General features: G+C 32.1%; 1 protein-coding gene across 1 annotated transcript in view; it reads right to left on the bottom strand.

Annotated features, from left to right (window-relative positions):
* LOC143046520 (cadherin-23-like) overlaps window positions 1–19002 on the bottom strand; it is a 50033-nt gene that overhangs the window by 8567 nt on the left and 22464 nt on the right. Inside the window, exons 8-13 of the mRNA XM_076219675.1 lie at window positions 14996–15112; window positions 14364–14495; window positions 8573–8651; window positions 7308–7435; window positions 2089–2289; window positions 1667–1831 (exon numbers count right to left, since the gene is read on the bottom strand). Of these exons, the coding sequence (XP_076075790.1) occupies window positions 1667–1831; window positions 2089–2289; window positions 7308–7435; window positions 8573–8651; window positions 14364–14495; window positions 14996–15112 (822 nt within the window). The remainder of the gene's footprint in view (window positions 1–1666; window positions 1832–2088; window positions 2290–7307; window positions 7436–8572; window positions 8652–14363; window positions 14496–14995; window positions 15113–19002) is intronic.

Genomic DNA, 19002 nt, shown 5'->3' with positions numbered 1-19002 from the left:
AGATAACATTGGTACTTTTTTCTCCCAAAAACTATATGATATATTTAAGATTTTTTGTCTAGCGTTAATGCTAAGAATGACGCAAGCCTTACTGAGAATGGAAACCTTGTGGACCTTTCCGTCACGCCATGTTTAAAAATTCTCATACTGTCTTTATGTGTTTTTTATCTGTACATTGCGAATGAAATTTTTGAAATTTGTCGATTTTCTTATCAATTGTTGTCTCTTTCGAACAAGCAAATAAAACAATAAAAAACAAAAAATAAACAGATCATCAAGTTCGCAATCTTTGAAATAGATACTAGCATTCAAATTGCACACTACTTTTTAATATAGACATGTAAAAACGGACACTCTTATAATTTGCTGTAATAAAATTAGGAAAGATTAGAACTTAAGGTTATTTCCTCCCTTATGCATACTTGTACCTTAGCTCATTTCTATTTGTTTGGAAATTTGGATGTTCAAATTATAAGGTATCGATAGATACAGGAGATATGTTGTATGAGTGCCAATGAGACAACTCTCCATCAAATAACAATTTATAAAAGTAAACCATTATAGGTCAAGGCACGGCCTTTAACACGGAGCCGTGGCTCACGTCGATTAACAAGCTATAAAGTGTCCCAAAATTACTAGTATAAAACCATTCAATCTTGTAAACGGGGAAACCAACGGTCTAATCTATATAAAAAACGAGAAACGAGAAACACGTATAAATAATATAAACAAACGTCAACTACTATACAGAATCCTGACTTAGGACAGGTGCAAACATTTGCAGCGGGATTACACGTTTTAATGGTACCCTACCTCCTACCTTTTTTCTGAAAAAAATAGTATAACATCCCCACATAGAAAAACACACGATGAAATATCATTGAAAGGCTTAACTCAATTGAAACGTAAATTAACAAACTATGAACGAATAAATTTGATCTGCGATACCTGAATGCAAATACATAGTTAATAAAATTATAAGGAATAAATAATTTAAGTCCAAAGTAAATGAAGAAATTTAAACAAAGCTGTGGTAACATACTACTGTGAAATATTTAACAATTTTTAAAAATTTATCTTTTTTGAAAAAAAACCGGTTTCATTTTCTATACAGGTAAATGAATATTTATTTTGTCGTTAAGTATACTACTTCGCCTGTGTGTATAACATTTTCCAATTAAGAATACCAAGACAGTTCTGTGATATAAAGAAACCATATCTAACACTTGATACATATGGGATGAATATCAACAATTAAACTATACACTTAGAGGTAGATAACACTTACTGTACATATTTAAGAAGAAATGGAATAATTTTGATGTTCATAGTACCAGAGACATATTATATGTCTCTGATAGTACGAAGAAGTGAACATAAGTAGATATTCCAAATAATCAAAGCTGGTATATAGACAAGATCCATATTGATATAGAATAAAATAAAACAGCATTATAAATAGTATCAACAAGTCAGTCAAATTAACAAGGAAGTAAGATATAAGAGTCCCTAAAGGAAACATAATATCGAAAAGCGGGTCTTGCGAAAGTTGCTATCGTTTATCACTTGTATTCCAGTGATGGAAACGTGTTGGTTTATCATAGTTCCGATTCAAAATTGACAGAAAAGATAATGTATTTGTCATCTATCTGTAAGTGTACATTACCATGAACGATACTTCTTGTACTTTTTCGAAATCAAATGAGAAATCGTCTTGTAGATACAACATAACATTTCCACTGCCTTGCACCGTGTCTGGAACTGGCTTTATTCCCTGTACTATACTACCATTATGATATCGGAGTTCTAAGTGAAGATGACTATTTACATCCTATTGTAAAATCGTAAAAACTGCAGAATTAAAAATGTTAGATAGTTTAACCTTATTGTTATGTCATCAATGTAATTTCGGAACCTTTAATTCAACAAAAAGTATCTAAACAACTTTTACTATGCTTTTGAACATTTATTTTAACTGAAGGTCACATCAAATGTATTTAAAAGCACGAAAACACGTCAATCAATTTATGTCTGCTTATTAATTAATTAGGCTGAGGGAAATGTAACAGGAAAAACTAAAAGCAATACCTGATCTACATCCGAAACATTAATTCCGTCACCTAGTATGTTCAGTGGTGCTCCCACCAAGTTTTCAAAAACAGTTGCATTGTATAAGGACTGTGAAAACTCTGGTAGGTTATCATCTACATCCAAGATAGAAATTACCACTGGTGTTGTGGAATTCGTTGGTCCAGTATAAGTCTCATTTGAATTAACATTTTCTAATGCCTGTTCACAAAAACAATCATATTAATTACATAAGAAACAGACTGATTGATTTCACTTAAAGTATGTTTGGAAGATTTAATTGAAACAAGAACAACATTTTTAGACATCGTATTATCACTTTCATTCTTGAATAGCAAAATATAAAACATAAAAAAATACCGAACTCCGAGGAAAACGAAGATACTTTAATGAGTAACCTACTTTATGAAAATGTCTATCTTTATTTTTTTTTAACTAGCATGAACACAATTTCATAACAAATATTCACCACAAGGCATTATTTCTACTTCACAAGAGTAGATCGGCTAACTCGCAAACTAAGATGTGGGAAATGGGTTAACCTTATTTTTGGAAATTGCAATATGATAAGGACAATTTAGAACACTCCGAAAATTTGTGACTAGAAAATGCTATATATTTTGCATGAACATGAATTTCATTTTTCTATTATCAATATGCAGCAAAGAATAACAATTTTTACAGTTTAATCTCACAAGCTTTACGATAAATAATGAAAATGAAAAATCGTGTGCATTGCATGACCATTTCATCAACGCAGTTGACATTGTTCAATTTACCAAAGTTGTTTATAACTTTTATTCAGTATCGTTACCCACATTGTTTTATTTCTGATTTTGTAGATTTTTTGAAAAAAGTTACTTTTCATTGTTTATGTGTCATCGGGTTTGTCACTGTATATTTGTGTTCCGATAAATCCGGCATGTCTGTTCCCTCAACCCCAAACCTTAGACTCAAAAATAAAATGTATTTACTAAATATCAATTTATGTCCTACTAGAGATTTCCAATAAAATGACTTTACTCGACATAACCGACCTAACTCAACGTATTTCGCCCTATTGCATTGAAGCATGACGGAGGGGAGAAAACACTGCATGCACGTTTTGCTCTTTGAACACGCATCTGTTAGCTGGAATATACATTACAAAATGTATGTAAAAATCAACCCCAACTAATTTTTGTAATCCTTAAATATTTTGTCATAAAATTTTGAATGATGTTATTGACACAAATATTATAATGGAACAAGTAAGTTAACCACTTGTAATCAAATACACCCATCATTTCTTGTCATTTTCCATAACCCATATTTTAGTTCTTCTCAAATTATGAATTTTAAAAACTACCAAGACAAAATTATGCATGAATATATATTGAAATAATGATTTCCGAAGCGTGCGAGTTGTACTTTTTTGTTTTAGAGTTTTAACATTCAAAGTAGATTCCAACACACCCGAATGTAAAAGGTGTATTCCACTATTTAAAAAAAAAAAAAATTCATAATTAAAAACCAATTGTTCAGAGAACAATTGAAGGTCTTTCCACCAATAAGGATCTATTTTGATATGAAAATATTAAAATTCAGTTGAAAATGTCAGTTCCTATGGCTCAATGATGTATAAATATGAATTTTGAGCAAAGGTCAAAATCTAGAACGTCAAATTTACTGATGACCTTGACCTATATTTCAAGGTCATAAACCAGGGACCCCAAATAAAAAGACCCTAGGTCTGTAATATGTATAGTTAATGAGTTATATCACTTTACGTTTAATTCTTAATATAGGAGGGGCAACAACTCCCATTTTATGTCTACACACCCTTTTAACCAAAATATATAAGTTACGACATGTCGCAACTAACAATTTAGTAAAAATAATTTGTCGGTATCTTATAAGGTTAATGAAAATTAGTGAAAATAGGCCAAATCAAAATTTAGAATATGACCTTGACCTTTGACCTTTACCTAATTTTCATTTTTTTGGACCAATGATCTCAAAACAAAAGACCCTAGGTCTCTATCACTTATGGTTTTCCAGTTTAAAATACATTTCAAAATTTCAAATACAAAAGGGGAACTAACTCTAATATGGAGTCTCTATACGGCTTCGGTCAAAATAAAACAGAACATCCTGAGGATGTAACGAGCAATTTGGTAAAATAAATTTGTCGTAATCTTTTATGGTTGCGAAGGAGTAGTGGCCACAAGAAAAACAGTGTTTGGGGAGATAACTCTTACAACGTAAAGTATTTGGTTACGCAGTGGTCAGTTTTAAAAGTGCATACGCTTTACGATATCATATTCCAAATATCTAAGCGACATCTTTTGAAACATCAATTCTACGCGAGAAAAGAATTAGGCGGAAGAATAAAAAAAAAAAAAATAATAATAATCAGAACAAAAGCAATAGGTCTTTCCACGGAAAGGTGGAAAGACCTAATTAAATTGAAGATAATTTGATGTGGGCAGAAATTCATATCATTGATATATTTATCAAATAGTACTTTTTCGTCTTTACCTTTGCTTATGTATGGGAAGAGGTTTTTGTCCATGTATATCTAAATGTGCATAAGAGAATACAGGAGTAGAGGGCGTACTCCCCCTTTTCGATCACTAAATAATTTTTAGGTTATAATCGCCAAAACTATTCTTCGCAGCACTCCGCTCGTCATTAAAAATTCAATTATCCGGAAATACACCTTCTCTCAAATATCTTGGATCCGTCAATAACCATTTATTGTATTGCATGTAAAAAAAATGATTATGGTTTGACTTTGATAAATATTTTTCAAAACAACAATGGCTGAACATTAGACATCTCGCATGAAATTTAAAAGTTTAAGACTACATACTGAATTGGATTTCCCCCTTGATTTAGCAGCTCACTTAACACAGAGATATTGTGATACTGACGTGTAATCTTATGGACACATGACCGTTTGAAATTTTCAACAAGTTGACTAACAAGGCACGCGAAAAAAGTAGAATTTTGGGACAAAACTAATTTTTCCCGTACAAAAACTCCTACAGACTGTCTTTACATTCTTTTAATGTGTACTAGTCTAAGGAGTACTGTCCAAATAAGAATTGTAAAAAATTGTATAAGGAAAAAATAGTAATATTCAGTATGGGACGAGTATCCTTGGGACGAGTTGACATAATTTTTTATCACAACCATTTATTGGTTTCTCTCCCGAGACTAATACATGCCCATGTCATCAATAGCCGACGCTATCAGAATTCGTTGTTTTGACAGTCTGTCACTATCTAAGTACTAGCTTTGTGTTAATGTAGATTGTCTATTAGCATGATTGTGCTTGTACTAGGTTTGATGTTCAGATCATATCTTCTAGAATAGTGCCTTTTATATTGAAAAAAAAACCCAACCACAAACAGTAAGTACAAACTCGTTATCAATGACTTGGCACTAAAACCATATTACTTCATTATTCAATTAAGATGTTCTACTAAATGATGCCACACGATCATTAAGTCAGTATATTGCTCCAGAACTCCTCAGACTCAGTTTATTGGTGTTTTTTTAAGCATTTTATGTATGAATGGTAATTTTCTACCTTTTCATCCACATCATTAAAAAAAAGATGTTCTTTAGTTGAATGTTTGGTAGTGTCAAACATGGACAGCTTACTGGATCTGTCTGCATCATCACAGCCAAATGTAAACAACATAAATGCGTGATCACTGTTTAATTTACTTCTATGTTAAATCGCACTAATGACTTTTAATACATGTGTAAGACTTGTCTCCCATATACCAGGTCTACCCCCTTAAAAGCCGATACCGTATAGTCAGCTATAAGAGGCCGCAACATGGCAAATGTAAAACAACTAAAACGAGAAAACTAACGGTCAAATAACTGTTTAAAAATTTAACGAAAACACAACAAAAAACGATAAGCACCGAATTACATGCTTCTGACTTGGTACAGGCACATCCATACTAGGACAGTGGTGTAACAGTACGACACAATTGATCAATATTATAAACTCAATAATTATTCTCTTTTTATTAGCTTTAGTTGTTTTTAAGATAATTTTCAGCAGCTATGGATACTATCAGATCGGTACATGGAGTTTATTTTGAAATACTTGAAATTGCTGTTTTTATGCTTCGTTTTAGTCTCACGGGTCAATTCCTTTCTTGCTGTTTTAAAAGTGACATGAACATTTGATAAACACTTGTATGGTCTCTATTGGCTTTAACTCGGACTTTTATATAACTATTTAGCATAGAGATGCTTGCGTAAAATAAGTTCTCGACATAAATCGGCTAAAATATCTGATAAGAATTAAGCTTCAAGTTATGACACTTACGACGCTTCAAGTTATATTTAAAACATGTACTTACAACGGAGATTTAACCTCAAGGCATAGTACTAATGATGATAATGATATTGATGTATGTCTTATGTCCAGCGACAAATATGACATATATATTAAGGATGATGAAATGATATTGACAAATGCATAACCTTTCTGTACATGCCCAACACTAAGAGTCGCATTTTTATATGCTAGGTAACAAGAGAGCGTAACCACTATATAACCGCTGTCCAATGATCTGTCGCAGAGTTTACATATATACCTCCAAAGCGAGACAAAAGTTGAAACTAAACATTTTTAGAATCCACTGCTGATCGGAAAAGTAACAGAAAAATCCCGTAAAGACTGAACTGACATTAAAGTTGTCTCAATAAAGTATATACATTGGCATTCTCGTCCACTTTTAATCACTTTTAAGAGATACTTGGGGACATGATATGTGCCAATTACTATGTACTATAAATTGATTGACTAATAATCTGCGTATAAACATTGACTGCTGTGGATAGTAAACAATTAATTTATAGTACATAACCAATAGACGTGTGTCTCCAAAATTTTCGAGTTCTGAATTTTACTTGGTCTACCATTTATTTCATATATGAGGCATATACTGTCAATGACACAATTTAACTGTGAAAATATTTACTTATTTGATCATTGAAGGACATACGCTTGTGTTAACTATGTATGGTGATTTTGATATCAAGTAGGGAGATACATTTTAAGGCGATATTAATAATCATTATATACGGATTCAGAAGGAGGGTAAAAACTATAATTTATCATCAATTTAGTACAAATAAAAAGTTACTGTTAAATATAACATAGCAAACATAATAAACGACGTTTATTTCAATAAAGTTATAATTACCATCAGCGTCAGGGTACAAACGCCTCCAACATCGTGTATCACACCATGGTCTCTGTCTATTCTCTTTTTTACTGTCACAATACCATATATGCCATTGGACTTGATTTCAAAGAATTCGTTGCACAGTCCTAAAGAAATGGTATAATCATTTGAATAACACAGATACCAGTGTGAAAACCGAAAAACTTTAGAAACTGATTTTGAAGAAATGCACATTAAAGGTAACATTTATTGTACATTTCACTTTTCTACTTCCTTTTGGTCCAAAAGAATGCCCCAACAATCCACGGATTTTTAATGTAACCAATTATTCAGCATTGGTTAAAATCACTTATGTATAACATTTGTTTTTGGATTCCTTATTCCAAAATTTAATTGAGGTGTTAAAGTAAGAAACATATTTGACGCATCAAATGTTTGTTATTTTTTACACATTGTTATACACATTGGATTGACATGGTATAAACGGCAAAATTCCTGGGTATATGTTAATATTGGCTTGAAGATTTTTTGAACAATTACCAATAATATATTCCCTGTCGTTGTGTTAATGTCCATCTCAAATCTACTATTTATGCAACTGATTCAAATATATCATAATAAAATTACCCTGGTCTTACAATAAACATATACAGATGTACTGATATCTGAGAATCTAGCTTATTTACTTCTTCTGTTTAGTCATGAACAATACAAATATTAACGGGTCTTATGTGTAGTTTAACAGTGTACAAATTATGACGATTTTTCTTAAACCTTGTAACGTTTTCAGAAATATGAAATGAATATTGAAGTGTATAAAACTTTCTCTAATTCTTCGTCAATTTATCCCTTTCTGCAACCATTGTATAAAAATAATTTTAATCAACGTGTGGTTCGTTTGATCTCAGTACTTCATTGGTTAAAATCCGATATGACGTCGAATTTCCTGCTTTCCTCTGAATTTTCCAATTGTGACGGCATGAAAAAAGGCGACCATGCCTGATGACGTCACATAGAAAGAACACATCTTTTTGCAGATCATTCGAAATAAAGGAATAAGTTTGCCTGCATAATTTTAGAATATCATTAGAGAAACAGATTCCACCACCAAATCTCGTGTAATACGATATTTATCCACTCTCGACAGTTAAATTTTAAATATTTAAAACGCTCGGGCAAGCCTCGCGTTTAAAATTTGAAAATTTAACTGTCTCCAGTGGATAAATATCGTATTACACTCGATGCAGTGGTAGAATCTATATTTCTACAAATGTTAAGCATACCTTCTGTAAGTTTATATTCTATTTGATGTGGAACACCAGTATCACCATCGTCTGCTCTAATAGGATATATAAAGTGAACCTTCAAAATACAAGTATTAAGTACAAATGACGTTATGTTTAACAGGTATATGGAATTTTGAAAGTCAAGGATGACTGTTTCTTCACGTTTTTAAAATAGAGACTATCCAATTGATATGTATTATTATCTCTATCGTCTTTTCCAATTATATCTGGTAATAGAATTATATAAATTTAAGCACTACAGTTAAGGAATACTGTAGTTTATCAATATCCCGTAGATCAAAAGAAAGAGAGCAAATCAATGTCACTTAGGGAATCCATGTACTATAAGGATAATCTACACTTGATACATCGCCAGGGTATGTCTCTCATGTTATACATGCATAAACCACCATGCGAATTTACACAACACGGAAGGGGCAACTATTAGTAAAATTCCAGATGAGACGACTATACTGGTTTTTAAGATCGAAGACGCACATAACATGATGCTCTTGAGTTAGAACGCCGGCATAACATAACAGTTAAAATTATGAAGTGTCAATTAAAGTTGTTCTACCTGTTCGACTCTGTTGAATACATTTTCGTGTAAATATCACATTCATGATACTGCCGTCAGTAGCAGTGTGAACATGCATGAAAGTAATGTATATTAGTTATACAAAGGAAAAGAAAGTTTATTACAGCTGAAAATTGGAAATTGTTTTTTTAAGAAAATTTTCATAATGAAGTTATTTTTTTCATAGATTCTAGTTTGAAGTCGTTCATCTGTTTCCATTTGAGGAATCAAGCAGACCTTTTCTTAAAATGTCACGATTATGACAGGGTTTCAATAGGTAAATTTGAAGTCCATCGACTAACTTAAAATATAGATCTGCAATAAAATGTCTACACCGGCAGGAGATGATGAGACATCATATTGGCCTGAAAATATGTGAATTCATTAGGAGGAAGCATGTTAAATGAGAACATCACTATTGATAATTGATTGATGGTTGGTTAAAGTCAAATGTCAAATATTGCTTTCATATTGAGGACGAGAACAAATCTATACTATTAAACGAGAAGACCTCATTTTGTGTGTCGCTTCTCTTCCCCCCACAATAAATTAATCATTATGCCTCTGTGTCCTTTAGGTACCATGCATAGTTGCATTTGTCATCCATTCTTATGACTATTCAGTTTGGATTATTTTGGGAGAAAAACGAAAATAAAGGTGTCCGAATATTGTTTCCGTTCTCAAACCGACTTTTATGTCAGACATGACTTCCGGATTTAACATTGAGAACCAATCGAATGATATATAACAAAAATGAAAAATAAATAAGCCAATCAGAGCGTTGTCCATATCGTGGTTTTTAGATCGTAAGAACCACAACTATTGTACCTCGGTTTAACTTACACACAATTTTCATAAGTACTCATAAGGGGAAATGACAATTATTTTCGCGTTTATCTGCATGTATACTGTGATTAATATACTACTAAAATATATAGAGAGTCTCTATATAATATAGCAGTGAGTTTCCTTCATCAAACTGACTTTTAAGTCAGACATAACTACCGGTTTTAACATTGAGAACCAATTGTGTGATAGATAACAAAAAAGATAAATAAATAAGCCAACCAGAGTGTTGTCCATATCGTGGTTTTTAGATCGTAAGAACCACAACTATTGTACCTCGGTTTTAACTTATACATAATTTGCATAAGTACTCGGACGGGGACAGGACAATTATTTTCGCGTTTATCTGCATGTATACTGTGATAAATATACTACTACAATATATAGAGAGTCTCTACCTATTATAGCAGTGATTGCTATGGAGAAGAAACTTTGAATTGATAGTTAGAAAATGAAATACACTTTAATATTTATAATATAGACACGTATGTTCAAAGAATACAGACACGAGAAAATAATGGAATATAACGGAAAACAAAATAATAACGGACTTCGAAAAAAAGAGAGGGCTTAAAAATATTGTCCTGACTCCATGTACCTGTATGACTTTTGATATCATTTCTTAAATTCTCAAGACATAAAATCTTTTACCAAAATTCATCTTCACACTTTCAACTATGCTTAAAATGCCCGCGATTTCGCTGTTAAGCCAAATAGGACTTCCGATTTTAAACTAGCCCATAAATGTAATGAGAATACTTTGGGACAGGACAATAATTATTGCGTTGATAGAGACTCTCCAAATAATATTCCAGCGATCGTCTAGGAGAAGAAATTGATAGCTAATAGCAAATACACTTTAAACATAGTATACGTATGTTCATAGTATACAGAAACGCGAAAATAATAGAATTTAACAGAAAACAGAAATAACGGACTTTGGAAACAAGGGAGGCGGCTTAAACTGTTTCCAAGTACCTATGAATTTGAAACCTTTTCTGCAATTCTCCAGATATGAAATCGTTTGCTGAAATTTTCCAGACACAAAATTTCACAAGCTCTAATTGCCCGCGATTTTGCGGGTGTGTTCTAGTTAACAATAAACTCAATAGGGAAGGCTTTAAGGATGAAGTTCGGAAAAGTAATTTGGACTGCCAATAGAAAATTAGAGCGCATTGGATAAGGACAGGCATTTTACATTGCAAACAGGCCACTGTCGGATCCCTGATAAGAGTTATAGCAAGAATGCTTTACGGGCAGAAGAGTTGCATCTCTCTATCTTACAAGACGCATAAAATTTAGCGTCGCCTTTCTGACCGGACGTTTCAGTAAATTCGTACATCATGCACAGCAAAAAAATAAAATAAAAAAATAACGCTTCACGTTAGCATGAATTTTACTGCAAGTTTTCAAACATGACAACATTTATATTCCATAGTCAGTCTTGACAACACATTTGTTGTATTTGGAATTAGGGTTTTTCAACAATTTTTCATCATTCCTATAGCTATGGGAACAAACTGTGGACCTCTCCTTGCCAAACTCTTTTTATTTTCATATTAGTTGGACTTCCTTCAGACACTTGTCAAAAACAAGAAGATCAAAGATGCCAGATCATTTAATTTCATATTCAGATATGTTGATGATGTTCTTTCTATAAACAATACACATTTTTTCTGATTGGGTTCCATTAATATTCCCCAGAACTAAAAAAAGACACCAACAGACACCGCTTCCTCAAGATCCGCTTTTATTTTAAGACTTATACCTCGAATTTGAATTACGCAGTCATCTCAGTATCAGAATCTAGGACAAACGAGACGATTTTAGTTTTGAAATTATAAATTTTCCCAACCTTAGAAGCCATTTACCGTCTTCACCTGCATATGTGATAACTATTTTGCATCTTATTCGCATCTTATTATGTATTCAAGAGCTTGTAGCTGCTTCTCCGACTTTGTTAGCGTCACCAGTGTCTGAGTAGAAAGGCGATGAGCCATGAATTTGTCAAAGAACGTCAAGTCCTTTTTTTAAACCGTTGGCTGTTTGTCGCTCACCTGTATCTACTTGAAATTATGTAAAATTAGGTTTATATCATTATAAATAGTATTCGATAGCCAAATAACGATTGAAGCCGTTGGAGTTTGATGATAATTTGGCCCAGTATTTAAATTAAACCCAGGCTATCCTATTTTAATTCTGCACTTATTACAGAAAACCCCACTATTTATTTAAATTAGTTTTCTAGTTTTGACAATTTGAATTTTTTTTACAATTTCCCTTATACTTCTATATTAAACCGCTATGTTCCAGTTTAGGCCATGGTGGTTGGATAACAGGGTCATCGGATACATTATATTATTTAATCAAATTACCCTATTGAAAATTGTGAAAAAAGTTTAATTCTATTTGGCACAGTAGATTAAGAGGAGAAGATTTTTGTAAAAGAATTTATCACTAGAAAGGGCAATAACTCCTTAATGGGTCAATTGACAATTTTGGTCATATTGATTCATTTGTTGATCGTATGTTGCTGAACATTATTGCTGTGGGTACTGTTTATCTTTATCTAAAATAATATATTAGATAATAACTAAAAACTGAAAAATGTCCTTAAAATGACGAGTTAAGGGAAAACAACACAAGGAGTCGTTTGACTCGTCTGAAAATTTGAGGGATTATAGGTCTACCCTGATAAACGTATTTACTCAATTAGATTTTCTCTAAATGCTTCAGTTTCAGAGATATAAATCAAAACCTGCATACTCTTTTTTCTATTTCTTTCCATATAGGCTATGTTTGTAGGCAGGCGGGGTCTCCAAACACATTTTTAAAACAAGTTGCCCATATGATTATGGCCAAGTTTGGGAAAATTTGTCTCAGTAGTTTCAGAGGAGACTATGTTTGTGACTATAATTGGCAATAACTCCTTAAGGGGTCAATTGACAGTTTTGGTCATGAAACTTATTTTAAGATCTTAATTTGCGGAACATTATTTCTGTTTACAGTTTATTTCTATCTATAATAATATTCAAGATAATAACTAAAAACTGCAAAATTTCCACAAAATTACCAATCCAGGGGCAGCAACCCAAAACCTGGTTGTCTGAATTGTCTGAAAATTCTTTATTTTGTCTTTGTGACTTTTACGTTTAAGCCATAATGTAATTATTTGCCTGTGACGTCACTGGAGAGTGATTTAGATGTTTAGCAACAATACGTCATTTCATAAAAAAATATTAATTGCCTTGGATTACATACATACATACATAATACACCGTTGTGTCAGTTTTTTTCATGGTTACTTGTTGAATGTTTAAATTTTACCTCCATCTAAGAGTAAAAAAAACAAGAACTATCGTTAAAAAAGATATCCGACGTATTTAAATTTGAGTATATGTTTAAAACTATCATTTCGATAACCTTCAGAAGCACAAAGATACCATTTAAATAACATTTTCTCTGTTTGTGTATAGTATTCTTGGTCCTCGTATCTTTCTGTTTACATTCACTAAAACCCCGCGGAAATCTCACATGCGTAGGTGCGTTCTAAAAGTCATGTAAGTTCGTACAACAAAGTTTACATTAAAAATTATATAATAAAATTAACGGTACCAATTTTCTTGCACCAGATGCGCATTTCGACAGTACATGTCTCTTCAGTGATGCTCGTGGCCAAAATATTTGAAATCCAAAGCTTATATAAAAGATGAAGAGCTTTAATCCAAAAGGTCCAAAAAGTATAGCCAAATCCGTGAAAGGAATCAGAGCTTTGCATTGTCCCGAATAAACAGCTGTAACGGATTCAAAGAGCTATTGGAGAAACAATTATTTTAATAAAAGTATAAATCTTTGTAAGATCTAGGTAAATATTTATAGTTTTTCACTTGCTTTCCATCACGATATAATTAACGAGACGTTTTTTCAAACACAACCAAATCACCCACCATGACAGCATTTTGTCCAATCACTGAAAGGATTTTCGAGCATGCGTATTCTGTTGCCATAGTTAAGCGTCCTTAAGTTCAAAGGGCACAAACCGAAACTATACCGACTACGTCGGAAAAAGATTACGAACTAACAGACTAATTTGTCCCAACATCATATCATCTGCCATTCGAAGAAACACTAATCTGTCTTCGTGTAATCATTCGATGCAAAACTATATCCCGTTTTGGAATCAAATCCTTGTTTCTTTCGGAACCTTCGAAAATTATCCATGAAAAGAGCAGTTCTTTCTCAACATTTATTTATTACATGTATTTGTTTTATTAACTTGGAGAGCAAATAAGTAGTGTTTAAGTAACCACAAACATAAATGATCTTTTAAAATTATTTGATTTAAAAAAGAAATACGTTACTCACGGGAGAACCAATAGGACTTTCCTCTTGAATGTCAGCGTTAAACGGTTGACCGGTAAAGTATGGTGGTTTGTTCTGAATGTCTTGTATTTTAATAATCAAGGTTGCATTTCCTTTCAATTTGTGTTCGCCATCCTAAAATGTAACATTTATGAAAGATACAATAGCATGTATTTTTGAAAACAACACCTTTCAAAGAATACAAAGTGTGTGTAATCTTTTCTGAATAGTACTTATGAAATTGAAAAATTGTTCAAACAGAAAAAATGACATGAAGTGGAGTAATTTATTGCGTATTGGTAAGATAGTAATTGAAGAAAGCCGATGTATATCTCAAACATTTCAATTATTCTAAAAAAGCATGATTTAAACGTATGATAATCATTTTATAATTTATAGTAATAAATTAACCAACAGCTTATGAAAGCGATGGTGGTAGTTGTGTTTTATAAACATTTTTTTTTTTGCACATTTCATTCTCTCAGAAAAACGGCTATGTCAATCACTGTAACATTTAAAGGAAATTAATTTGTTTTGGTCGATTTCCTGGCAAAAATCATCTTTATTTCAGGTGTTTTGAATTCTATATACTACACAACCAATGTGTTATAGAAACCGTTTTGCGCAAAACTTACAGTTCCAAATAAGATGTACTGGTAGAAACTCAGTTTCGAATAGTCTAAAGATGCATTTACTGTTACGCTGCCTGTAGTAGGATCAATAGCAAAAGCGTTCCCATATAAGGCAGCTGACTGAAAAAAATCCATCAAAAGTACATCAGGAATATTCAGATTTATATTCTGAGTGATGAATACAAACAGTATTTCTTCGAATTACGTATTCTGTTAGAATTTATCATTGTTGATCACGATATATGGTTAATTACCAAATAACTAAAACACAAACATACGAAGGCGATCAAAATATGCATTAATATATACGGTGGTACTATCAACTTATAATGATAAAACGAAGCACAATCAAGGGCGCAGTTTTAAAAAATAAAACATAAAAATTCATTAGCAAACTAATGCATAATTTATATGTCAAAAGTGAATTAAAAAAAGTACTGAACTCCGAGAAAAATGCATAAAGGAAAGACCCTAATCAAATGGCAAAATTAAAAGCTGAAACACATCAAACGAATGGATAACAACTGTCATATTCTTGAATTGGCAAATGTAACTCTTGATCCATAGAGATAAAACAATCTATAATTCTCTTCCCAAATATGATTTTAGTATGGCAGTATATGATCTTCACTGGACTCAAAAACATTAGAACCCTAAGTAGTAGGTTAAATTCAGTGTCACAAATCGCTTGATAGCAATGAAACCTGGCAATTGGTTTATCAGTGCGCCGTAGATGGTATGTTGCAAATCAAAATTTTTGTTTCTACAGAACACCATCATGCCCGATGGCAGTCCAAATAACTTTTTCTCGTCTTGAAAAAAATATGAACAAAATGCCATCAAGCCTCTCCGAGGAAATGACATCCGCAGTAACCAACCATTGGTTCTAACATAGAAAGACGGATATTGTGTTATTAAAATTTGCTGTTATAAAATTGAATGTTAAATAAGGAGTACGGCTCCCTCATTCATTGGCAGTCTTTGGCTTCACCTTTTTCCTAGGTGGTTTTATCATGATCAGTTCTCCAATTAATTTACAACGTTTAAATATGTTGGCCTCGAGTATCACTGAAAAAACATATTGCCGGAAAGTGCATTTGGTGCAGTAAAATTTGTCCTGTTTATGTACATTTATAAAAGGATGACCTTTGCGAAAATTAAAATATAATGTCCATAAAAATACTTTACAGGTGATACACTTTCAATATATTATCGCTAAAATGTGTATCACTTAAAAGTGAGATTTTTTTAAACACATACAAATACTTAGTTGTCCTTTCGGCTGAAATTAAAAGTATAGACGTTATTCACGGCTATTTAAAGAAAGAGCTTTCGAAATAAATCTAAAAAATTGCAATTTCATTATAAAATTCTGTGCTGCTTTTTGAAAAATGTATACGGAATAAAAAGTTACCTTCAAATTTTGTATTACAATTGAAAACATCATTTGTTCTACTAAAAACCTAGTATTTCATTCTTATAATAATAAAATTAAAATTAAATTTTTTAAAAATGTATATTTGATACATAAAATCTAAAATAAATTATTTAAACACAAAATTTGGCAAAAATGTTCTGGTAAAACAAAAGCAGTATCATTCCATATATAGCTGATTTTCACTCCATGGACAGAATGCAACTCTTTAATTTTTGACATGCATATCATAGGATAGTAATGTTATTGTTAAACATTTCTTTCAATTATTCATATTTACACCCCAAAAAAAACGGATAATACAAAGGGCAGATTCAAAACTAAAAAGAAGGGATCGTAGAAACGTGTATATGTTCCGGACCATATGAGTATTTGGACCGTACGCGTATGGTCATGACCATATGGGTATATAGTCAAATGGTCGGGGTAATATTCACTCTGTTACAGTTTACTTTTAATACTTCTAAACTCTTCATATGATATGACCGTTCATTAAAAAGTCACTATCATATAGATAATTTCATTATTATATTATAATAAAAAGATAAGCTAAACAAAATTAAGAAGTTTCACATAGTCAAATTTGTAGTAAATAACATTTTATACCGATGGTCCTTACCAATGGTCATTACCGTTGGAATTACCGATTTGTTATTACAAATATGAATGGCAATATGTCGGCTAAAAAAAATAAATTCAAAAAATTTCTTTAAGAACTGTTACACAAGAAGTCACTGGAAAGTAACATAGTTTATTTAAGTTGTCTTGTGAATATGGTGTATTGCAGTAATTTTACGATATTTGAAATTTAGAGCTTCTTAAAAACACCGTAGACATCAGCATGGCCAAAGACCTCGGTATCACTATACGCAGCTGCATAAAGACTAGCGTTTCACTCGAAAACAAAAGGTGTAAATGAAAAGGATCGTGCACAAATTTCTTGCAAATGCAAAAAAGCTATGATTCCGTGTGCAAGTGAATGTCACCAAAAGTCTACATGCAAGAATGTAACTAGCGATGAAAACTGACTATGGCATCAATATTTAATTTTTACGTAGTTTTGGATTATAATATTTATAAATTGTCAAGTAACCATCACTGTTTTTTTAGATAAAGTTTTTGTATAATTGAATGTAATTTGAAAAAAAATACCTATATGGTCCAAATACTCATATGGTCTGGCCCCTTAATAACCAAACGAGTATCATACTCATATGGTCCGACCATACGCGTATGGTCGGACCATATGAGTATACACATATGGTCATGACCATACGTGTATGGTCCAAATACTCATATGATCCGGAACATACATATAAATCATAATCTCTCAATCAGTTTAATTGAAGTCTGGAGCTGGCATGTCAGTTAACTGCTAGTAGTCTGTTGTTATTAATGTATTATTGTTTATTTTCTTTGGTTACATCTTCTGACATCAAACTCGAACTTCTCTTGAACTGAATTTTAATGTGCGTTTTGTTATGCGTTTACTTTTCTACATTGGCTAGAGGTATAGGGGGTGGGTTGAGATCTCATAAACATGTTTAACCCGCCGCATTTTTCGCCTGTCCCAAGTCAGGAGCCTCTGGCCTTTGTTAGTCTTGTATTATTTTAATTTTAGTTTCTTGTGTACAATTTGGATTTAAGTATGGCGTTCATTATCACTGAACTAGTATATATTTGTTTAGGGGCCAGCTGAAGGACGCCTCCGGGTGCGGGAATTTCTCGCTACATTGAAGACCTGTTAGTGACCTTCTGCTGTTGTTTTTTCTATGGTTGGGTTGTTGTATCTTTGACACATTCCCCATTTCCATTCTCAATTTTATATAAAAGACATACAAGTCCATAAAACTCTACATGGAAAACAAAAAAGACTGATTAACACGAACCAATAATATAAGGTGATTTAGAAGGGTATCAGATCCTGTTTCCCTAGTGAACCATAAAATGAACAATTTTCGATCCTATAAAAAAAAAATGTTTACAAGAAGCATACGAGAACTTGTATACTTACTAGTAGTTTATTTATTAGCTTGGGGTACTAATAGTTTTTATTTTTTGATAATTTTGAAATATTTTGACATAAAGAAGTTATAAGCATTTAAGAATCGTCACTTGTTAATATAATCTTTAATTTTTAAATTAATATATTCAATAAGTTAATCTATAATAGTCAACAAATGAAACGATACAATGCAGTGTATTTTCAATATATAATGAACTCTAATACACTGTACCAAGGTACATAATTGCCCACTTGGTCTTCTACATATTTACAGAGTGTTATTTTCTTATCAAAACCGTTGATCATATGCCTTAAAAAAGAAACCAATCCGATTTGTTTTTTTTTTTGAAACTTTTGTTCTTTAAAATAGTTATCAAAGGTACCAGGATTATAATTTAGTACGCTAGACGGGCGTTCCGTTCCGTCTACACAAGACTCATCAGTGACGCTCATATCAAAATATTTATGAAGCCAAACAAGTACAAAGTTAAAGAGCATTGAGGATCCAAAATTCCAAAATGTTGTGCCAAATACGGCTAAGGTAATCTATGCCTGGTATAAGAATATCCT

The sequence above is a fragment of the Mytilus galloprovincialis genome, chromosome 9 (genome assembly GCF_965363235.1).
Source record: "Mytilus galloprovincialis chromosome 9, xbMytGall1.hap1.1, whole genome shotgun sequence".
In the NCBI taxonomy this organism is placed as follows: domain Eukaryota; kingdom Metazoa; phylum Mollusca; class Bivalvia; order Mytilida; family Mytilidae; genus Mytilus; species Mytilus galloprovincialis.
The sequence above is the reverse complement of the archived record's forward strand: the minus strand, read 5'-3'. Positions and strand labels throughout refer to the sequence as shown.